The 25,391-nt window shown below is 39.2% G+C and overlaps 2 protein-coding genes across 2 annotated transcripts; both read right to left on the reverse strand.

Moving 5' to 3' along the window:
- Positions 1 to 1,619: 1,619 nt before the first annotated feature.
- Positions 1,620 to 10,049, reverse strand: LOC111868859 (U7 snRNA-associated Sm-like protein LSm10). Its single transcript, XM_023859883.2, has 3 exons — positions 9,882 to 10,049; positions 8,823 to 8,940; positions 1,620 to 2,036 (listed from the first exon to the last, which is right to left on the reverse strand). Exons 1-3 carry the CDS (start codon positions 10,019 to 10,021, stop codon positions 1,851 to 1,853), a joined length of 444 nt encoding a protein of 147 aa, XP_023715651.1. The 5' UTR covers positions 10,022 to 10,049; the 3' UTR covers positions 1,620 to 1,850.
- LOC111868857 (5'-nucleotidase domain-containing protein 1) lies at positions 4,121 to 5,956 on the reverse strand. Its single transcript, XM_023859881.2, has one exon. It carries the CDS (start codon positions 5,788 to 5,790, stop codon positions 4,264 to 4,266), a length of 1,527 nt encoding a protein of 508 aa, XP_023715649.1. The 5' UTR covers positions 5,791 to 5,956; the 3' UTR covers positions 4,121 to 4,263.
- Positions 10,050 to 25,391: the final 15,342 nt, after the last annotated feature.

Raw genomic sequence — 25,391 nt, forward strand, 5'->3', positions numbered from 1 at the left:
GGTCCAATAGAAATGTAAGCTTCCTGACTGCAGCAAGAACTTTCAGATTAGGATTGGGGACTGTGATTGTATGCACTGTATAAAAATTGACCACTGACAGTGAATCCCCCCCCCNAAAAAAAAACATACAGAAAACCACCGTGCAAATCAAACTGCTGTTATGCTAAAAACGTAGCTGAGGATATAAAGTCTCTAGGATTGACATAAATGACAACTTACAAATCAACTTTTGTGTACTCCTATCAAAACAAATTCTCTTAACCTATTTTCATTATTCTTAGTAGGAATGCATCTTGACTTCACATTGAGAAGGCATGATGCTGCAGTTTGCAGAACAGGCAGTATGCAGCAAAAGGTTTTGTGATTTGTTTCTGTCTCTTGTAACTTCTGAACTAAGATAAGTGTTGGAGGTTTGTGATGATAGGGTGTATTATACTGACACACGTTGGATATTTTTATAAAAACATTAGAACACAAAATAACTGGATCTCTTTCCATCCTTGGATGAGGGGGTGGGAGAGAGAATCTGTTGGATCCCTTAAAAAAACCTAATGTCTATCACTGTCAGTATCTTAGGTTACATACCATCGAATTATAGGACGATTTAATGAATTGGAAAGGATGCAGAAGGAAGTGGTCATGTAATCTGAAAAATAATAAGTTTCTCCAAGTCATATCTCTGTGTGATACCATACTGATAAGCAGACAATACAAGAAGTATTAAAAGCTTTAACAAAAAAGAAATGGTATCTGTGTATTGAGTGGTTCAGAATTTTTTGAACAATTTCTGTGCCTTTTTACACAGAGTTTATTCAGAAAAAAAATTCTCTCCAGCAGCCAGTACTGCTTGATTATGTCCACAATGACATCAGAAGGAACTCTGCTGTAGAGCTGACTCTGCCATGTAAGACTGGATAGTGGCAAGCGGTGCCCCTTGGTATGCCATTTGCATGATCTCGACATCTGTTTCACATTTTTTGTGCATAAATCACTTGGTGGATTGACAAAATTGTACTTGTAGTTGACTTTCAGTGCTCTAAACCCACATCATCCAGGTTCTTTATCTTGTATCTGTGCAAACTATCCGAACAGATGATGAATCCATCTTCAGCATTCTCCACAGTGGCAATAGTAGGATGGCAGTAAGTTTCAAAATTACTTGGTCACTCTTTAATATATAATTACTGAATATCCTTGATACACTTAAAATTTCAAACCAAAACAGCATGCATTTATCTTCATTTTAATATATTTCTTACTTTTTTTATTGCTAGTGGGGTGGGACTAAGTCCCTTGTACTGCGGCCACTTCTGGCCTATCGTATGAGCCGCAGATGATGGGTAAGGGTGATTTTGGAGCAATTGGTGGAATGAAGATTGGCAGGTGAAACCGAAGTACTTGGAGAAAACCTGCCCCAGTGTCACTTTGTCCAGACGCAGGCCGCCGCAGTGAGAAGCCAGCGACTGACCACTTGAGCTATGGTGCGGCCTGTTTCTTACATAGTAAATGTGTAGACATGCACAATGAGAAATTATCACCTGACCATGTGTTCCAGGGCTTATGTTTAAAAAATAATAGTGAAACACGATCTCAGAAGACAAGAAATGAAGGAACTTGAATCTTTTCATAAGTAACATTATATGTGCCTTTAAACAAAATATCTGCTGTACAGCATAATGTGTGTTCATGACAAAGAAAAACCAGCCCAACTTATCAAGTTGTTTGTTCCTAACGCTACTGCACACGTGAATCACAAGCAACTATCCTGTATATATTAAACTCTTTTTTATCAAATGTGACTGATGTACTTATTACATAATTTTACATTATGCATTTAAAGAGAATAAAGCTTATTGTTTACTTTCACTTTGTTCTATATTCTTTCCTTTTTTCAAACGCTGAACTTCCTTCAAAGTCTCCTGCTGCTTTTGTATACATCTCTTTGCCTTCCAATTCTTCTTCGGATCTAGTTCAACTCTGCGAGGTCTGTGGCTCATTTTCTTAAGGTGATTCTTAATAGTTGGCACAATTGGGAGCTAGAAAAAATTAGCTGTGCTGAACTTAACAGAATTATAGTAAGCAATATTTTGAAACAAGCACATCCTACAGAATTATTGAGGTTTGGGACTTTTTTCCATCGTCCGGATCGGTGATTGAGATTATCTCTTTCTAAGGGGCCAACTGAATAGGTGTCTTCTTTTCTCACCTCTAGACAGAAACAGATCCAGTTTCCGAAACATTCTGTCCTCTATTACCTAGAATTCTGGACAATGGAAAAGTCCAAAACCCAAGTAATTCTGTCTGTCATCCACCACTGTCAGAACCTTTTAGAATCTACAAGTACATCCTAAAGTAACATTCATTGTATTACCCAATGCAAGGGCAACTTTTTCCATGAAAACAGCAAATAAAAATGTCTGCATATCTTATGGGAAAAGGGGCCAGCAACATCCGTGAATATGAAAAGTTCTATCTTCTGCAATATAACACCACGTAGTCCCTTGAAAGTTGATATAAGTTTTGGAGGGTCATACTACCTTCATCATCAGGTTTAAAGAATATGGCAAGCAAACACAGAGTACTCCTCTGAAATGTCAGTTGACTTTCAATGGGCTACATGTTATACCATAGAGGGAGGGGGGAAACCCCTAAGAACCTCAAATCCTACAGCCATTGTAGTGACATCACTGTAGCAAAACGTAGTGTTGTTAAATACAAAATGGCATCAAGAACTGCTGAAACAATGGTGAATTAAGTTTTCTATAACAGAAAAGACAAACTTAGCTAACATCTACAACAATCACAAAAGGCTTTTCTTGCAGGGCTGTGTTCAAATTGACACATGTATATGTTGGCATTAAAATTCTAGTGTGTAAAACATATGGAAAGAGTGGTGTACATGAGGTTTGCTCCTTCTGTTAACTACGATTCTTGATCAAAACGTTTTACACTCTAATAAACATTTACATTCGAGCTGGGCACAAAATGCACATAGGTCTCCAGATAAATTGTCCATTGCTGTTGTATGGTTTTAAACAAAACTAGAATGTGTCAATAAATTCTAGTTGAACGCTCTGATATAAATTACATAAAAATCCATTCAGCAGCTCGTGAGCCCTTTGCTCTGAAGATGGAGACACATTTCACTGAAAGCTTTACACAATACCACAGGATGTTAATCACAAAAGGCAGTAATAGTAATCTTCAGATTTCATCTCTGATTACAATTTTTTTTAACAATATTATAAAATGAATCCAAGTCAGGTGGATATCCATGTTTCGTGCCTCTAAGATTTCAATGAAATTTCATGTTCAGGGGGTAGAAGCGCTTTGGTGAATTCAATTTTCATTCATACTGGTCTGATTACACCCACATTACAAGAAGTTCAAATCAAAATTCACCTCACATCAACTTTATATAAAGGATCGTCACAAAAAAAAATAATACATCCAATGTCACTGATTAAAATTCTACAGCACTTATTGGATACATATCTGATGTGGTAAATTTAATGAACTGAAACAAGAAGTAATTTCTAACATGCACTGCAGCATGATTACTTTTGCAAATAGTAGGTCTATATCTTCAATAAATAAACATAAATTGCAAATAATGCATTTGTAAAATAAATAAATATATATTTATATTTCAAATTGAAATCGTTTACAAAAAAATAACCACACTGCTTTCACATTAGTCTCACACTCACAGCTAAAGAAACATTATGTTGTATCACATCTGAGTGCACTGCGACCAAGCACTGTATCTAGCTGCTCTTCTAAAGTTTGTGTCAATGATCTAACATCACTGTCAGAATACTCCTAACAAAGTCCAGCACTGTTATTAATAAACCTATAGTCCATTCGCAGAGACGAGACAGTTAGCGTAAACAAAGCAAGCCCCGCGTCGCCACAGCTGACAGCAAGGAGTGGACAAAGCGCACAGTTACTTCAGTGTACTCACTGCATTCGGACACACGTTAACCTGCATTCAGACTGAAGAGTGAACTTTGGATGCCCCTGCAACGTGACACGCATCATGTGATCGCTGCATGATTTCATTCAAAGAGCGAAGGAGATACCGCGTGCATTTGTTTACGAGGACTCTCTCGTCTCCTCGAATGGACTATAGTAATAAGGACTTAATTTATTTTCATTCAGCCAATAAACAATGTCCAAAGATAATATTCCCAAACCACAAGTTAACAGCATACATATCTTCCTCCACTCTGAGAACTAATCTTACAGTACAATAAACTGGATTTATGTTTGCTTCAAACTCTTTGGGCAACCAGGATAATAACCCAAAAGATCAGAGTCATCTTCTCGTTGGGAAAACATGTGAAATTCATTAGTTAAGGGTAGGTTGGCAAGTACATCTAAGTCTGGCACACAGATTTTGGAATATTTCTTTGTAATAATACCCCACAAGCTGCTTCCATCACGCTGTTCTTCTTTGCCTCCAAAATATGAACCCCAACATTCTGAAACAATGATCGAAGCATCGCTGTGAAAATAAGTGTCATCACCACACATTCCTTCTGCACCCAGCTCCTCTATCACTGCAACAGTATCACATTTTGTATACTCTGATGGGGCATACACATCTTGAATGAGATTATCTCCCACATATAAACATTTTGGGTGTTGCAGCCCAGTCTTCTTGGCCAAAAACTGATACAGATCTTGCCAATTACCCTGGCTGTAGATATTTCCAAACTCTAAATCTTCACTACCAATAGGATCCGTTTCTGTAAGTCCATCCAGCTTCAGAAAAGGTTTTGCACCAGTGAAGAACCCAGGCTTCCGTGCATAACACACAACTATATCAAACAGATCCCTCCAATTTGCACCAAGCGAATTTGTGGCAGTGAAAGATGCAAAATCAACATGGGATCCTGTTAACAGGAACACTACTTTAGAGTGCTTAATTTGTTTCAGCCAATTTATAACATTATTGCTGCACTTGTTAACAAACTTCTCTGGATTTCTTTTCAGTGCTGAAAAATATCCTCCTGTATCTAAATGGAAGTTTTCCCTTTTGAACATGTATATAAGTCCATCCAAAACATCTGGCCATACATTATAAAATTCCAGTTTATTTCCCTCTTTGACGTCCAGAGAATCAACTATTCTTCCAAACGCTAATGCTGCTGGCATATCAAAATAATCTGACAGTGTTCTGATTTTCTCCGACATTGGGCCATTCCAGGCCTCCAGCAAATTCTGGCAAAATGCTACTGACACACTCCATTTTCTATCTGGCCCATAAATACCTTCTATTTCAGCATCAGTCATAAAACGAGTACCGTGACTGCCTTTTCTAATGTAGCCATCACTTCCTAGTTGCAGAATGTTTCCCTTGTGGAAATCAAATACAAGTCCTTTCTGGAGAAAATCTATGTCTGTTTCCAGCGGCTTCAACAAATATTCCGCATTATAGCCTTTCTGCGTCACTAAATACTCTGCTAAAACTTCGTACTCTAATTTCACCATCTGTGTAAGTTTATACCTACATAATGTGTTATCAAGATCAAAGCCAATACAATCATAGTCACTGAACCTAAAAACACGCTTTTCTTTGTGATTTTTTGCTAGTGCCGGTTCTGCCATCACTGCCTGCAAACTTGAACGTGTTATATGATCACATATTTTACCGGTGCCACTCAAAGAAGAGCATCCAACTTCATGCTGATATTTAAACCCACCAATCCGATTTCTTTCCTCGCCGACCTTGGTGTACGTCAAACGGTAGATACGCGAAAAGCGTGTTTGTAGTCGAATATGCATGCTAATCTCATTCAAATACCTATATCAGTACTTTGTTACGAAACATTTATTAATGTTCCGTGAATAGCTGAACTCTGAACTAATATTTTATTACTATTATGAAAACTCTGTCCCTCCTTTTTTGGTATTGTCCGTGAATAGCCGCTTATTGTGCCCACACCATCTGCCGACCTCTCTTAATACTGCTTGTATTACATACAATGGACGTTTCCCAGTGAGATGAACACGTGGAATGACGACGTCGAATTACGAAGCGCACACAGGCCAAACTTTTGGCAATTGAAAGGCCATACAACAGCATGCATCTAAGAAGCTTGAATTTTAATACAATTTAATGCCTTTTCTTGGACCAGATTTCCTTGCACACAATTTTCTTTTCCAATTTATTTCAGTCTCAGATTTTTGTGAAATGCAAAACTAACAAGTGTCAATTTCTTCACTCCAGTTTTATAATTATGACGAAAAAATTCAATTATCTTTGTTCCATTTATCAATATATATTACCGATGAACAATTATCTACTATTTACCGTGACACAACACAATGACAGTCTTTACATTGCAGACTGATATAGTGCAGGAAATCACAAAAGAGAGATATGATTTCAAACAACACTTTAGTTGCAGATGCTTCCATTCATCATTCCTCATATCTCTTTAAAATGATAAGAGAGAAAATTTGTGATGATGGTGGTGGATGACAACTTCTAAATATAGACGAATAAGTAGTGGTAGTAATTTATTAACAGACAATGGTCATAGAAGTGCACTAATTTTCTATTTTTAATATCAGCATCAGATTCTGACACACTATTATACCACTGTGACTCTAAAATGAACAGATTCTAACTTCAACGAAGCCATAATGACATAATCGATAGTAGCTGTCATATTTTGATACAACCTATTAATTCAACATATCCTAAATAAAGACTGAATCTTCTGAGTTGTAATGTCATGCAATCTGGTAGGAGTTCACCAAAGTTTTGGAGGAACACACTGACTCCAGCTTCAGGGCTGAAGAGTATGCCAAGCAAAAAATAAAGAACAACATTCTAATGGTTGCTTACTCCTGGCTTGTTTCTCAACTGATTTGCTCTTTGACTCTGAATATGGAAGTAGTGCATTTCCCTAAAATATTGATTGACTTCCACCAGACTACACAGCATTAGATTTCAAATGACAGTACTCTTCACAATCAAGAACCTCAAATTTGATTATGTCCTAAACAGGATTTGAGGTTCTCACAGGGTTGATTATGAAGAATTCTATCTTCTGTCTAATCATGTAGTCCACTAAAAGCCAACTGACAGTTTAGAGGAACATGTTACCTCCATCTTCAGAGTTGATGAGTAAGCCAAGCAATAAACCAGCTTTGCTTGCCGTCTGCTTCATGCTGGTCCCTTTGCTTGTCTTACTCTTCAACCATGAAAATGGAGGTGATATGTATCTCCAAATCCTACAAAATATCAGTATACTTTCAACAGACTATATGGTGTTATATCCCAGATGACAGAACTCTTCATGTCCTAAATATTTCTACAAGAAAAAAGGGTACGAGCAAGAGCAAGCAACTGATGCAGACAAACAGTTCAACTGAAGAGAAATTCCATTTCACGTCCTGCTCACTCTACTAAGAAGGAAAATATGAGTAACTAAAGCTTTGATTGCTCACAAATCCATCTCAATTACACAAAGACTGAAACAGAATATTCTGCCAGGCATCCTACCTGACACAGCTTCGCCCACTTTTAGAACACTGAGATACAGGAGGTTAAGTTGTGACTGATATGACACTCAGATGGTTGACACAAGAAATTAATGCAGCATTTCTGTGAGGAAACACCAGTAACAACGTGGAAGACTGAGGAAATGACAGAGAGCAAGAAAATGGAAAGAGGTTGTGAGGATGAGAGATAAATGGAACTGGTACAGGATAATGTCCAATGGTGAACCTTTGGTTTCTACAGCCAGAAGTTAGTTAAACAGTTAGGTTTAGTTTATGAGGTTCTATCAGAGAGTTCCCAGACTAGGTTAAAAAAGGAATGCTGACTTAACTTACTCAATTTTGTCTGCCATCTCCTTCAAAATAGTCTCCTTTGGAACGTACACAGTGATCCCATTGTCCTTTTCACACTTCAAAAGCACCGTGGAAGTTATTTTCCTTAATGCTGTTGAGTACTGCTTGCAATTCCCTTTGGACATCCAACACTTTCAAAATGTCATCCCTTCAGTTTCATTTTCAATTTGGCTAACAAATTGAAATCACAGGGGGCTAAGTACAGCAAGCAGAGAGGATGGGGATCAATAACCATGTTGCTATTAGGCACAAACTCTGTGGTTTTCAGGGATGTGTGGGTGGGCGTATGGTCGTGATGGAGCAATGCGGCACATGTTCAAATTTTCTGTTAAGATCTTCTGGCAAACTCCATAACTGATCCCAATGGTCTCTGTGAGCTCATGGATTGTTTGATGACAGTCTTCATGCATGAGTTCTTGATTTTTTTTAACATTTGTTTGTTGTTTTGCTGGTGCTTGGTCGCCCTGAACATTTGTCATCTTCATCTGACACTCGACCGGCCTTAATATGTGAATGTCATTCAGAAACCGCTGTCAAGAATGTTCTCCAAAAGCCTCACAAAGCATTTCAAGAGTTTCAGTAGCAGATTTACTAAGCTTTACACAAACCTGATGCAGACACGTTGCTCAATTTTGCCATCTATCTCAGATAAAATGAAACATGAAGTCAAAAAAAGCACTCATGTAAAAATAATGCATTCTCACAGCATGGTGACACATGGCAGACTGATGCAATAGGCTGTTGGATGTGTGACCTTGGCCTCCTCTCTTATCTTCTTTCACCGAGGCAGTTACAATAATAAGAATCTGGGAACTTTGTGATACAACTTTCCATACATTTCATTTTGTTTAATGCATGAACAACCACGGAAACTGAGATGATTTCATATCCATTAATTAACCATACTAAATATATACCTCACTGTCTTATGGACTAAAAAAATAAAACCATACCTCATCAGGAATGTGTACATAGCGGATGTTTCTGGCATGAATGAAGAATGAATTAAATTGATGTTCAGCTCCCCTTGTGTCAATAAAAATTGCTTCTGACATCACAATGTTCATAAACCTAAAAACCAATAAAATGGTGCTGGATTAGCTACATGGTGATACCACCTATGTGCATTAAGATAATAACTATAAGAAACAATGCAGGTTTCTGTTAGGATAATATTGTGACGTGTCAGAATTATACCTGCCTTCTGTCATCCAACAAAGAGAATGTGAGGCAGTTACCAGGGTCCACAGGTATCTAATGTGCAAACTGAGAATGTCAACATGATATTTGGATGACTAACCATTGCTGTTGATACAGTAAAGATTAATGTGTCCCTAAATGAGCAGCAGAATGGTCAAGGTTGACAGTTCTATCACCAACTGCCTCCCTTCCTCTTCAACTTGGGTAATACAAGTTTAAAATCCTAAAAGTAATTAGGTGGTCTAGTGAACACAAAGTCTTTACAATTTTCTGTGACTGTGCTGTGTTTCAGTAAATAAGCTTTTAAAATTCGGGTTTTCAGCCATGTAAAAGGTCAGCTGTGTAAGGGGTAAAATGCATTTCTTAAAGCCTTAAACGGGTATTTTAAAATAGATTTACTGTACCTATTTACACTTTACCATGTCATATAGAATAATCTTCTGGAGAACGTTTACAGGAAAAATTATGTGGCAATCAAAACAAATAATTATAATAATGGAAGACATTAAAAATAACGAGTCTTTTGCAGAAAATTGTTTAAGAAATTAAATATGCTTCCCAGTGGCAGTGAGCTTTTACTCTCATTGGTGACATTCACGCAAAAAAACACAAACAATTTCAAACAAATTCAGACATATAAATAGACAAATGACGTAACCACGACCTCCAGATGATAAATCCTAACCTCACTTGATAACAGGAAGAGTGTACTAAAACAGAAATCGCATTGCAATACGTTTCTATTACGTAACTCTAACCTAACCTTAAATAACAGCACACCTCAACCGTAGAAACGACGGTAAGCTATTTACCCATCAACTTGGTCAATTTGTCCCGTTACACATGATTCATTCCTCAGGTCTACTGTTGTATATTTTCCTTCTAAACTCTGTACTAAACAAACAAGTCCATTAAATAAATAATATTTCTCTTTCTTAGATACAAGCGCCATTTTTCAAAATATCGAGTGATCAATAATCGATTACTATAGTTTGTCTTTGATTCGTGTACAGCGCTTACTACATTAATTGACCTCATACCAGATTATTTTCTTTTGTACAATAATATAAGTGCTTACTGGCATTACAGTTTGAATTTACATAAATTTATAATTAATTCTCAGTTTTCATAGTTCCATTTTATATGACTTACATATTTTACTAAAGAAGTGGCGAACATGATTTCCGTTGGTAGTGGTTTGGCGCGCTTTCAATCGGCAACTACCGCTTGTTACTACTTCTATGTAGCGGTACATTCTTTACGGATAATTGTACTGAGGTGATATTTTTTCGTGTTTCATTCGAAATTTGGCCAAATAAACTGGATAGGTGAGATTTACATCTGATGGAACTACTCTAACTGTTGCAGTCATTATAGAAAAAAAATGTACAAAAATTAAGTTAGACGCTATAGGCTACACAAAAGTATTTAATATACTTTAGTTATATCAGAAAGCGGCTTCGGCAATAAAATCACTTTTATCAAATGCAGTTACACTATGCTTAAAATATACGTGTATACTTATTTTTCAAAACCAAATTCTCTTGTTAATGTAATTGTCTTCAGGGATGTGACACCATACAGGTTGATAGAAAGTTATCAATGTTTCGAAGGACCCTACAGATTTCCCTTCCGAAGTAACTCAATAAGAAGTCTATTGGAGTGTCCAAAACATTGGTAACCATATGGCGTCACCTCCCAGAAAAGGTAAATTTCATGTTCACAGCCATGACACCCTCCAATCTTAAAAACTGTCTCATATATTACTATTACGCCAAAAAGCAATGTAAGAAGAGATGTCTAATCTTTCATTTGGCTAGTGTGCTCAAAGTTTTCCTTGTAGGCAATCGCATTTTTGCTGCAAAACCATCACCCTTAGGCTTATATTTCAGTTCTGATCAATGGGCCCAAAATATAATTAAGAAAATCATATTTTTCACTCTTCTCCAAATATTATTAAGATGATCAAAACAAGTAAGATGGGTCTTATTGGGCATGTAGCACTCATGGGAGATATGAGAAATATGCACAATATATTAGCCAGAAAACAATACAGAATGAAATTACGTGGAAACTTATATACAGATGAGAGGCTAGCATTAACATGGAAATTAAAGGAATATTTTGAGACTAGATTCATCTGACTCAGGATGGGGGTCAGTTTCGAGCTCTTGTGAACACAGCAATGAAATTTTGACTGTGATAAATGGCAGAGAATTCCTTTACTAGCTTAGCGGCTATTAGTTGCTAAAAGGAGCCTGCTCAATTGAGCCAGTGAGTCAAAGTAAGGTTTAAATATATCAATGTTGTCATGTCATCATCATCTTCATCATCATCATCATCTGCAGGGGTTGAGCTTGTTAGCCCGTTCCATCCTCAAACATGAAGCATCTTTGAGGATTATGAGTAACTTTTTTTTTACTTGAATAGGTTATCAGCCTGCTGCAAACCCCTGTAACTTGGAAGACCAGAGTTCTTATGCAGGGCTTTCTTCACTCAGACAGGTTGGCTACCATGCCCAACAAGTCATGTATACCTGCCATGTAACCCTGGGGAGGGGCCCTTACCAGGAAGTACCCACCGAGCCAGTGGGACCTGCAGCTTGCATAAGGCAGGGTTGCCATTCCCTGCAGTTTGAACGTATGTATGAGAGCTCTCTCTGGTTACCTTCAGGTTTAACTACATAATACTCATGCGAATTGAACTGTCAACACAACTTAAGAATATCTTCAAAGTAAAGACAAAACATAGTTCAGAAAAAAAAAAAAAAGGGAATATCTCAGAGACAAAAATGATGAGCTTGCAATAAACAGTAAGAAGAAGAAAACTAGAGCCATGTATAGAGGAATAAGGAACTTTAATGGGGATTACCAATATAGAAGTAACTTACGAGTAGTGAAGGATGAGAATGGTGATCTGCTTGCAGATTCTCACAACATTTTGAATAGGTGGAAGAACTACTTCCCTCAGTTATTGAATGTCCATAGGGTCATTGATGTTAAGCAGACAGAAATACATACAGCTGAGCTGTTAGTGACTGATCCTAGTCCTTTTGAGCCTGAAATCGTTATTGTAAAGATGAAAAGTTATAAATAGCCAGGTAGTGATCAAATTCTGGCAGAACATATGCAACTAGGAGGCGAAATATTACATTCTAGGATCCATAAGCTAATTAATTCTATTAAGGAAGAATTTTCTGATCAGTGTAAGAAATCCATTATCATATCAGTTCACAAGAAGGGTGAAAAAACTGACTTTAGTAATTATTGTGGGATATCACTGCTATCAGCTTCATACATTTTATCCAATATTCTTCTCTCAAGATGAAATTATTGGGGCTCATCAGTGTGGGTTTTGACATAACAGATCAACTACTGATTACATCTTTTGTTTTCATCAGATACTGGAGAAAAAATTAAGAGTACAATGAGACAGTACATCAACTCTTTGTAGACTTCAAGAAAGCCTATGATTCAATTAGGGGGAAAATATTGTACAATATTCTGATAGAGTTTGGGGCACCCGTGAAACTAGTTAGGCTGATTAAAATATTTTTAAACAAAGCGTATAGTAAAGTCTGTATAGATAAACATTTGTTTGATAAATTTCCTATCCAGAATGGTCTAAAACAAGAAGATGCTTTATTACCACTGCTTTTCAACTTTGCTTTAGAAAATGCCATTAGGAAGGTCCAGCAAAACCAGGTGGGACTGAAATGAAACAGGACACATCAGCTGCTGGTCTATGATGATGATGCGAATCTATTGGGTGATAATATACATAGGTCAGATAAAAAGTAGTGGCAACGCCTCTATAGTTCTGAAATGACTTTATTACCTGAGGTAAACACACATTCCTTCAATATAATCGCCCCCCATGTGTACCACCTTCTGCCAAATTTGTGGAAGGCGTCGTACACCATCAGCGGGTCCACCTCTGTTGATGTCCAGCAGTGACCCCCTAGAGCATGAATAATCTCCTCTCTTGTGTTGTAACGTAATCATCATAGTAGTTCTTTCATTTTGGCAAAGAGATCATAATCACACGGACTCATATCAGGTGAGTATGGCGGATGTTGCAGTATCTCCCATCACCAGCGGCGAAGGAGATCCTTGACAGCGTCAGCAGTATGACCCCTTGCATTGTCATGAAGGATGATGATGGGGTTTGTTGCCAACAAGAGTCGTTTCTTTCTCCTGAGTGCTGGACGAAGATGATTACGCAGGAAATTGCAGTAGTAGGCAGCGTTTACTGTCTGTTGTTGAGGTACAGTGTGGTGCAGTATCACTCCATCAGTGTCATATGCCACAAGGAACATCACCTTCACATTACTCTGTGTAGGACGCACTTTCTTTGGACGAGAAAAGCCAGGATGCTTCCATTCATTTGATTGTCTCTTCAAGTGTGGTTCGTATGAGCGAGCCCAAGTTTCATCCAGAGTCATGATTCTTCCAAGGAAGCCGTCGCCTTCCCTCTGGTACCAGTCCAACAAGTCCTATGAAATTGCATAACGTTCCCATTGTTGCACCTTGGACATTGTATGGGGTACCCAACGCGCTGCAATTTTGCAGTATCCAAGAATATCGTGCAGAATGTGGAGCACGGTTTTTTGACCTACGCCTACCTTAGCAGCTAACTCCTGCACAGACCATCAACGATCGACATCCAGCAAAGAAGCAAGAAGCTGAATTGTGTGGTTGTCAACATGGGGTTGTCCTGAACGACGGCTGTCCTGAATGGCAACCCTCCCTTCACGGAACAATTTCACCCATCATGCCACTGTGTGATATGGCCAAGCAGCATCACCACCTGCTTCTTGCAGTCCCTGATAACAGTTTAGTGCGCTACGACATCGTGCAACTTCAATCTTTATCCAGAAGCACTGTTCTTGTATCGTAAACATGGTGTTAGGGTGCTCGAACTGGGCTCCTGCACTTCAAGACGATGCACAATGCAATTCAATGAAACACAACAGAGCCACTCACTGCACTACTTCAACCGAACTTCTGCTATCAGCTACAAACGGCGCTAGTGCCACCTGATGCACATCTTTCATGTTACAGCAGTGTTGCCACTACTTTTTATCAAACTCTTGTAGATACCATAAAGAAAAACACACAAACTTTAACTGACCATAGTAAGGAGGTTGGTCTAGAAGTAAACACGGAGAAAACTAAGTATATGTTGTGCAGACTCATCACCAAAATGCAGGGCAAAATCATGACATAAAGATAGAAAACAGATATTTTGAAAATGTGGCACAGTTCAGATATTTTGGAACCAGAGCAACAAATCAAAATTTTATCCAGGAGGAATTTGAGAGGAGATTGAACTCGGGTAACGTTTGTTCCCTTTCAGTCCAGAACGTTTTTTCTTCTCGTCTGCTATCTAAAGGGGGCACGCGGTAGCATAGTTGGTTGAGGCACTGTGCTACAAGCCGGAAGGTCGCGGGTTTAGGTCCCGATGTGGTCATTGGATTTTTTTTTCAATTGACCTAAACCACACTATGGCCCTGGGGTCGACTTAGCCTCGAACAGAAATGAGTACCAGAAATTAATTAAATAATTTTCCTGGGGAGTAAAGCGAGGCCGGCGCGTAAGGCCGACAACCTTACCGCTATCTTTGAACCGATTTTGTAGATAATGTGGGACCCTCAACGTCTCACAACCCTATGGGCCTTCAAGGTCTGCTACAGGGATAGCTTTACTTGTTTCTGCTGTCTAAAAACGTAAAAATTAGAATATACAAAATTATAACTTTTTGTCTGTGGTTGTGTATGGGTGTAAAACGTCGTCTCTGCTATTAAGGGAAGTACATAGGCTGAGGGTGTTTGAGAACGGGGTGCTGAGAGACTATTTGGACCAAAGAAGGATGAAGTGGCAGGAGGTTGGAGAAAACTGCATAATGAGGAGCTTCATAACTTGTACTCTTCTCAAAGTATAATTAGAATAATCAAACCAAGGAGGATGAGATGGGCAGGGCATGTAGCAAGAATGGGGAGAAGAGTAATGCATATAGGATATTGGTAGGAACACCAGGAGGAAAGAGACCACTAGGAATATCAAGATGTAGTTGAGTGGACAATATTAAAATGGACCTTAGAGAGATAGGGTGGGATTCTATGGACTGAATCGATCTGACTCAGGATAGGGACCGGTGGAGATCTCTTGTGAACACGGTAATGAACCTTCTGTTTCCATAAAATGCTTTGAAATTCTTGAGTAGCTGCTCAATTGGCGGCTTCTCAAGAAGGGCTCGGCTTCGTCAGTGAGTGAGTGAGTGAGAGACAAAATAGATGTTGTTGTGTCCCTTACTCGTTTATTGTAAGCAGGTGTGTGCTACATGTATCGACCTTTACTTAGGTCATCATCAGGCACATTTCACCTTAAAAACATCAATTCCTTATGTTTTGTTGACCGTCCAATTCACATAACTACTGAATCCAGAACACGATGCAATACATAAAGTTATATGTATATAACTTCTGCAATTGTTTATGAATGCATTTAATTACCTGAAGGGAAGTGGATCACAAATTAACATATCTTACTTGATTTGTTTAACTTAGTTCCCTAGGGTTGGTTGATGAACTAAGAGTGTAAGGTCACATGCTAGTGTTAATTATTGTTTCGTTTGCAGTTTAAATTACAATTCTACTTCCTGAGTGAGAACAAACAGACATTCCAAAGCAAAGTACGATAAAATCATTAAGTACACAAGTGATGACTCTCATGCCGTTATTAAAATCGAATCCATCCAGTATAATTTCTAAATTCCAATGGCTATACAGACGTCACTGAATTGCCCTGAAGTCGAAATCCGTATTTCGTATGGAAATGGCATGCATGTCAGCTCTGAAAGGGGGATATTGATTGCAAGCTGTTCTTATTTTTTTATGATTCCATGTCAATCAACAGGTAAAACAAATTGACGAATCCAACAGGACGTATTGAAAATGCAGTTATTTCATTGGCCGACAGTCTTCTCAATGCTTAAGGGCTTACCGTACCCCCACTTCTATTAGTCTGCAACCACGCATACCAATTCTGCAGGCAGGAACCATACACGCAATCAGAGTATATTATCGTGTCGATACAAAACACAACAGTTTTCGGGCTCGCTTTCCTTTTAGTTTATTTTTATAGAATCAATTCCTTTTTTTTTTGTATGGTGTAATTACTTGATAACAATATTTTTTCCAAGAAAATATCTCGAGGTATTTTTCTTCTTTGTGTAGGACTCAGATTTAAAATAATGCCATGTCTAGGTGTATCAGTAAAATTATAGGGAACTTTGACATGTCTCTGACAGGTAAAACACAAAGTTGGTTGGCTATTTTGAGTGTTTCTAGAGTTCATATTGCGGCGAAGGAAAATGTTTAGCCCTAACGGGTAAGTGACTTGATTTTCAGGGAGAAAATATTCCTGAAATTGGTGTCCCAGTGTTTTGGACTGCTCAATTAAATAAATTACTCACATATATGTTGTAAAATAGTTTGTGGTAATGTCGAATATAATTTTCTCCTTCAATTATCGTGGGATAGGCTATGGTGACCTGTTCAGGTACAGAACTACCTAATTCTGAACCTTGGCTTTGTCTCCGCTGTTAGTGTATAGGCCAAACCAGAGGCTTCAACTTTCACACAGAAAAGCGGGGGTATATATTCATGTCTTGAGATCCTACTGTTCGCCCAGTCTAAGACCGCAAGCAACTCTGCTCACTTCCTCTCTGTAACCGACCAGAACATAAATTCGATATGCTTGAAAATAAAGGGGTTCATCCAGTTTCTTGTACGGCCTACAAACACAATTTACCTTATTCTGAGGGATAAGGATTTTTGGAATTGGCGGCGAAAACTCTGATAACTTTCCGGTCACGGGATTCCCACCAAGCAGGAGGAATTTTGTTTTCTCGAGCCGGTAGGTAATTGTAAAACTGTCCCTGTAACAGGCCGTGGAGGCCCATACGGTTGTGAGACGTCGAAGCTCCCACATTTTCTAGACAATCGGCTCAAAGATGGCGGTGAAGTTGTCAGTCTTACGTGCCGGTCGCTCTTTGTCCCCAGGAATATTCCTGGTACTCATTTCTGTTAGAGGCTGAGTCGACTCCAGGGCCATAATGCGGCTGGTATGATTAGGTCAATTGAAAAATCCAGTGGCCTCAACGGGAATCAAACCCGCCAACTTCCGGTTTGTAGCACAGTGCCTCAACCAACTACGCTACCGCGTGCCCCTAATGGGCTTCAGTATCTTCCGAAAATTGTTCAGAGTAAATATGTTTTTATGGACTACCGACTATACAGGTACTCACTCTGGTTCATCGCTTATGGATTTCTTATATCCTGAAGATGGAGGCGATACTTTCCTCCGAAACGTCGGTTAACAAAATATCTGCACGGCGCTACATCCCAGAAGACAGCATTCTTCATAGTCACCGCCGTGAAAACCTGAAATTTTACGAATGTATATCTATTCATATTGTAAATGCAGGTGAAAATACCAGACCCAGCTAAATATTCTCGTCACATTCGCTGCATAAGGTCCTCGATGTGCTTACATAACTATGAAGAAATTAACTTACTGTTAAACAGAGTCGATAATAAAATGCAGCACTTCGCACAACATAGGAAATGAATCAGGCCTATCTACTCGTACATCTGCTTCCCATCTACTTATTCATGCTTTCTCGCCTTGCGTTCTCCTCACCCTGAAGATGAAGACGTTACTTTCCTCCGAAACACCTGTGACCTGTTGAACTACTTGACGTTATAACCCAGATGATCATATACTTTTTAGTTACCACTGTGATAACCTAGTATCTAACAAGTACTCATTTACACTCACATTAAAATTTTTAGAAAAAGGAATTTTCCGACATAAATTTCATAGCATTTAAAGCCTGCATGCAACCTCTTTATAATATCAGTAAACGAAAGTAGTGCCTGTGTTCCGTATGGGAAACAGGAATAAAATATTGGTCTTCATTGCTTTTATTGCTGTGACGTTATTTTTATTAAAGGAAATTTTCTGTGTGTACACAGTTTTCTTCGACCCAAACACGTATCCCCCCCCGCCCATGGAGCTCTCGATCGAAACAGTCTTCATCCTTGTGGTCCTTCTTTACTTAACGTAGTTTTCGTTATTAAATCTGGCCTAAGTTTAATTCCCACACATTAAACTGATTACCTTACAAACAATCACAATATTTGGAGATGATATTTGCTAATAACATTCTAACGCTGTTAATTCCAGGTTTTACTTTCGAAGACTGGAGATGTCTTTGATTCTGTAGTAACAAAGATCATTCATTATGTAAGGTTTGAGGATGCGCCGTACGCCCTTTTAGGATGTGATCCCAGGAGAACGTAACTCAATCCCAGCATTGATTATTCAACATGTAGGCGTAGATGAACGTATTCCATTTTATTTCCTTTTACCTACAGTATTACACGTATTTTCGTGATTTTAACCTTTGTTATTACTAATAGGCTTACTCTGACTTTACACTTCTTTCTTATTTTTCTGTAAACCAAAGGATTTAGATCACAGTTCATCCCTTGATCGGCAAAAAAACACTTATATTCCTGCCTATTTATAAAGCCAAAGTTACTCTGTACTCATTCAGTTACGCACCACGCCATGATGAAGTATGGGGAGTGGAAGTAAAGGCTTTACCATTCTTAACCTCTTTACTTGGAGGGGATGAGTGGTCAGCTTCACAGCTCTGCTGATCAGCATCGGTACTAGTGGTATAGATCAGAATGCTATGGACAAGAGGAAATCTTAGTCTAGCTGAAATGACACTGTGTGTATTGCTGTTGTGACTCCTCTTAATTGCAGTTCAACTGGTTATGCATCTTTTCGGATTCAGAAATTATTACCAGGAATATTCCTGAGGGTAAAGAGCTGCAGGCGGGTAAGGCTGATAACCTCACCGCCATCTGTGAGTCGATCATTTAGAAAAATGTGAGGACCTTGACGTCTTACAACCCCACGGGCCTCCCCGTTGTGTTACAGGGATATCTTTAACATTTACCCGCAAGAAATCCTGTAAGGGTTCATATCAGAAATATTTAGTTGCAATAATATTCATCTGTAGAGAGGACTGTATAATTGCAAGGGAAATATTCGTGTCACACCACATTACGTAATAAAGATGAAAACGGGGCCAGTCTTGTGAGAAGAGGTTCTCTTGTCCTCCAGCTCTTCGTGTCTCACGAAAAGGAAACCTCGACATGACATGTCACTCACGGTACAGCAATGTCTGGACGCGAGGGAGGAATTGCCGATAGAATTAATTAAGGTCCCACAGATGCTATTATCGTCCAACGTTAGGAGGTTTGCCTTACTCGTCGCCCTGTAATCGCTGGACAGCGCTTATTCTTCCGCAATCTGCAGGCAGCAAAACTTCTCTCCGGTACCGAAGTGAAATTGTCAGAATGGTGCCTTGTGCAAGTGATTGGGATTTGTGAAGTTTAAATTCTGATTGGTCTGCATGTCAATCAGAAGAGTTTCGTGATGTTCTTATTTTACGTGTCCGAGAATTCAAATTGATTCTGCTCTTCATGAAGTCTGGCAGAATGAAAGTCATGGAGATCGCTATGCCTTTCAGCAGTTTGTATTCCTTTTGTGATGACGTGAAAGACTTCCATGATAGGTAAGTGTATATCTGTTCGTAATTCTATGAAGGCAATGCTCGGTGTTGCGTTCAACCTACTTGCCGTAACCAATAGATGCGACGTGTCTCCGTATGTAAGAATTAGTGTTTCCACGCATAATTCCTTCCCGGCATCTGGCGGGAAATTTTATGTTTTCCGAGTCCTGAACACCGAGAAAAGTCAGTTGAAGAATCGGGAAAGCTGGGGAAAAATTATTGTAATTATCCCACGGTAATTAAAGTCGAAAGCAAAATTGAGAAAGAAAGATTAAGACTATCGGATAGGGTTTTTAATGCTTCGTGTGTTTTGAAATTTTATTTTAAGAATTACAACTCTTAATGTTATATATTTGTGGTATTATTTTTAAAATTTTAAAATTATTTTTATTTGTGCGTTTATTTTATGTTAATGTTCCCGTCTTTTAATATTTTCCATTATCAAATGTCTAAATCAGGTAGAGATAAATTTTAAATGTTATCGAATTATATAATTTTGTCACAGTATATCTCTCCTTTCTTCCTTTCCCTCGGCGCTGCAGCTCAGGGTGAGCTTTGGCCTCCTGAACAATCTGCCTCCGTTCTTCTCTGTCCTTCGACTTTCCTCCCCGCCCTTCCACTTTAATTTTACGGAGATCATCATCATCCTCCAACCATCTCATCTCCTTCGCTGGTGTCGAATTCCGTTCAATTCATCTCTCCGAGGCTGATTGTCTGGTTTCTGAATAATCTAGTTTTTACTGTGTGAGGTTGTTAGCCTCACGCCCAACCCCAAACCTGGAAGACCAGTGTATCCCTCTTCTGGCTCCTACCCCTTGACTTGTCCGGCATGGGTGACCGTACCAGTAGCTACGCTACCCTCAGCATAGCTTTCGGGGTCTCAGGAGCACTCAAACCCCACCGCCACGATAAGGTAGAGACCCCATCGGCGCGGGTCACAGTATATTGGTTCATGATAATAATAAACCAAGCATTTATTAATATTTCAGGTTTTACATAAAATCTCTGAAACGTTTGATATAAACTGATCACAGTAACATTATGCACTGTTTATTATTATGGTCACTCATTATTATTTAAAAACACGTATATAAACTGTTATGAAAAGAATACGGAATAATTAGTGAATTTGGTGATTCCTATTTCTCGTTCCCGATTCCCGAAATTAATATCTGTCGGGAATTTGGAAACACTACTCAGAGTGTTTAGCCGGTCACGGTAACCGAGCGGTCTAAGGCATGTACTGTCTTCGCTCGCTCGGAAGCCTGGATCGTGGGTTCGGATCTGTTTCCTGTGAGGTACGAACTGAGTTCTTATATATTATTCTTATACACTGCCGGTCACAGTAGCCGAGCGGTCTAAGGCATGTACTGTCTTCGTTCGCTCGGAAGTCTGGATCGTGGGTTCGAATCACACTCCAAATACCGCACATTAAGTCTTATCTTGACAGCCGAACTTTCAACTGAGCACTCCTGAAAATAATTCTTTTTTCTTCACGGCCTCCCGTACAGAACTCCCTCTGAAGTCAGAGTCAGAGTCAGAGTCAGTTTTACTTTACGAGTAACCCTTGAGACCAACGACCAGTATTTTTTCAACTGCACACTTGCGGTCAATGTCCTTATGTAACATCCTCTCTGACGAGAGGATGGGTTTGTCGCTTCCAATTGCTGATGATTTTCGCCAGCGCAGTTATTATCCTGTCCGATTTCCGCTGGACTCATAATTACTGTCTCAGATTCGAGACTCCCCCAACCTGGAGGACCAGGTCCCCGTATTTATATCCCCCAGAAACAGGATAGCCCAGTTGTAGCCCCAAGTGTCTTTCAGAGTCAAAGTCACATTGCAACTGAAGGTCAGTCAATCAGTAAGTCTTGGTGCCGAGCCCCATATGGGGCTCAAGACCAGGTATTTTTTACTGTTTGAGAGTTACTGTCTTGTGTTTTTTTTTTTTTTTTTTTTTTTTNTTTTTGTGGGGCGTCTTCTCTGACGAGAGGACGGGTCTGTCTTTTATGTATGCTGCTGGTCCTTGCTAGCGCAGTCTTTCTCGGGTCCTAGGACATTTTACTGTCTCAGATCTGAGGCTTCCCTTTTCGTCGCCTCCCACGATTCTCAGGGTCACGGCGGAGGTATTTGATCCCGCCTCCATACGGGTTAATCACCTGTCTCTCAAGTGTCTACTGCTGTGTGTATAACATATCGACACGGATCACATAGAAAACACATCTCCTCTCCTGTTACGGCCGCTTAGCAGCAGGTCTATACTCCACAATATGCACTAGCATTTTGCCTTATCTGCTTCCTGCATGTCCACGCTAGACCTACTCTGAAGGTAGAAGCAACAGATCCTCCGAAACGAAACCCATTATATGATCCAAATTAGTGTGAAATTAGTCACATTTTTGGGGGTGGGAGAAGGGGACAGGTTTGGTCTAGATTCAATTACGTGGAAATTCGCTATGCTTCTGTACTTCGAGTGCCTTGTAACGTGCCTAAAATCATTTTTGAACAAAAAGAAACAGAAGAATAGGATTATGTGATGTGATATTCCCACCACGATGAATGTCAATATTGCGGTCTTCTTGACACAGTGCAGTCTGGTAAAGAGGTAAGAACGTTTCGGTTAAACCCGCTGGTAGGCAACAGGCTCCTCCGAACATCAAGTCCCATACCAGAACACACTATCATATCCTGAAGGCTTAAAAAACAGGCCTATGTGATTACGTCGTAAATTAGCCAGCTTATGCTAAAACATTCTTAGGACCTCGCTGAGACTTAATCTGGCCCAGTACGATTAAGGTTAGTTTCTAGGAATTTTATGTTGGAAACCCGAGAGGGTTTTGAATTTCATATATACATGAATGCAGAGTGGGATTTACGGTTGTGGGGGGAGGTCCGGGGTGTTAGCATGTGGAGGCCCATGCCAGTAACCGATCCCTTACCTTGTCCATTGATCATGTAGATGTCTATGCTATTCACGATAACAACTGAAATCTTGTAAGGCGATCAGCCAGGTCAATGTTGAACTAAATTAACGTTTCAGGGATCTCCTCCGCCTCCATCATCAGGGTTGACCATATCGACCCTGATGATGGGGCGGAGGACACCTCCGAAACTTTACATCTTAACTCAACACTAACAAGGTTTACCACTCCAAAAGATTTTAGTCCATTTATTCTTTTTGGAAGCTTCAAATATTTCATAGGCCTGCTTGTGGATAGTTATCAGTGACTCATTTCTTGCGATAAATACGTGTCTAATGAAATGGGGAACTACCGTATGATTAGTCCATGGCTTTTTGGTTCGGAATTCCTTGAATGTAAATTTGGGCCTACAGGTCACGGTAGCTGAGTGGTGTAAGGCATGTACTGTCTTTGCTTGCTCGGAAGCCGGGATCGTGGGTTCGAATCCTACACAAGGCATGGATGTTTGGTGTGTGTATGTGTTTATTCTGTGTTTGTGTTGTCCTGTGTTTAGGTAGAGACCTTGCGACGAACTGATCACCCATCCAAGGAGTCCTACCGTCTGTAAAATGATCATGAAACTGAGAAATCAGCCCTGTGCCCCAAAGTCGGAGCAAGAGAAGAGAGAGAGAAAAAAGTTGGGCCCACATTTTCTAGGAATACGTTTGAACTATTGTCAGAATGTAAATTCACAAAGGCGTTTTCGAAACAGTTTATACATCGCTTACATTCATCGAAGAATCCGCGAATTTTCGGCAGCGAAATATGAGCTCCTTCATGTATAACGATATTGATGTGACAGAAAATATTTATATTTTCTTCTAATTGCTATTTTGTTCGATTTAATTAAACATTATAATTGTTTGCCCGTTTACAAAGTAGCAAACACGAACAATAATCATAGATTATACCCGTCTTATGAAAGTGTAAATGTATGACAGAGCCACAGAGAATTTTCTCACCAAAGACCAAAGAAGCGACACTAAATTAGTAGCCTCCATTTCGTGCAAGAAAAAATGTTAAAGTAGGTCTACAGCAAAGTAAAATACAATAATTCCTGTAAGCAAATTATAGACTATTACGAAAAGTAAGAAGTTGGAAATGGAATTAATTATTCGAAGATAAAATCTGCGCACGCTGAGTCGCTGTTGTTACCAATCTGATTGTAATTGAAACACGGTTTGTTGGTACTACGCCATTATGTGAGGTAAGGGCGAAGGGTGAGAAGGTTATTATATGCCATTGTTGTAAACATTGCGGGGTGGGGGGATGTGACATTGTGTCAAAGGCTGGCGTCACATTGTCTGACTGGGAGGAGCTTATATAGGGTTGGGAAAATCGACCATAAACTCCTCCTATAGCACTACAACATCCAATAAAATTGTGACTTGAAACATGGCTGCCAGTCGCAAGCGGAATAGCGGCCATTTTGTTTAGTCTTTCGTACTAGTTCTTACGTTAGGAAAGCGTTTCTTTGGTTTATGTTATGCGAAAATAATTCTTGCTATTGTGTTCCTTAACAGTTTTTAAGAAACAAGAAGCCTGAGAATCTCTGATTTTTACAGGAAAATCGACAATTAAGAACTAAATGCTTCTCCAGTTCACAAGGTACGAGCCTGTTAAATAGAAAATGCGCAACTTTAAAATCTGCCACAATTTTACAGTCTTTATAACGGTGTTCCTACTCGTTCAAAGTTCAGGTTTTTCAGACTCTCTGATAAATAGTAAAATAATTTTTATGCTTAAAATCTAAGCGGCCTAATTACTCATATATTCACTAGAGGACTGAAATATTACCCAAATATTTTGTTACGTATTTAAATTTTTCCAGGCGTATTTCTTATTTAACAGGTTGATACATTTTAGAAGTAAGACAGATCTGAAATAATATTCAAATTGAAACTTCAATTAATGGATTTAATTAACAACAAACAACGCACAGTTCTACCTACGTTTATTATGTTATCAGGTAGAGATAATTAATAAATCCGTAATAAGTTTGCTGCTGCACACTATGTGTTGTGTTATTTAGTGTCGTCTCCCAAGGCGTGCATTGAATTCACAACACTAACACTGGGATTGTGGATTCGAATCCCACTGTGTGCATGGATGTATGTCTTCGTGTTTGTGTTCTGTGTAGATAGAGGCCTTTTGAAGGGGCCGATCCCCCGTCCAAGGAGAATTGCGTGATGTCTAAAACCGAGATTGCAAAACCCGGAATAGGGGAGTCCTAGGACCGCCTTCAGCATATTTTGCAAAATACAAAAAAGAATATATACTCCGTGGCCTGTAGCCCGCACGCGAACTATACCGACCGAGCGACCGCCGCTTGTCGGCGAAGTTAGTGCCAACTTTAGCGGATAGAAGGTGTTGAGTGGTCAGCGCAACGAATCCCCGCTGCAGTTAATTTCGGTTTTCTTGACCGGAGCCGCTATTTTTTTAAATAGCTCTTCAATTATCCACACGAGGCTGAGTGGACCCCTTTCCAGATCCACTACTTCTCAGAAAATCTAGAAGCCTAGGAATCAAACCCAGACCTCTGGATCTGTAGCCAGGAACTCTGACCACAAGACCACAGAGGCGGTCCTTATTGTGCCGAATAGGAAAAAAATATATAGGTTACTGATAATAACAACAGAACTAGGACAAAATTTCATATTTTTTATTATGATTGTTTTATATTCGCTGAATAATAAAGGGATTTAAAAT

This window comes from Cryptotermes secundus, unplaced genomic scaffold (genome assembly GCF_002891405.2).
Source record: "Cryptotermes secundus unplaced genomic scaffold, Csec_1.0 scaffold523, whole genome shotgun sequence".
Lineage (NCBI taxonomy): Eukaryota > Metazoa > Arthropoda > Insecta > Blattodea > Kalotermitidae > Cryptotermes > Cryptotermes secundus.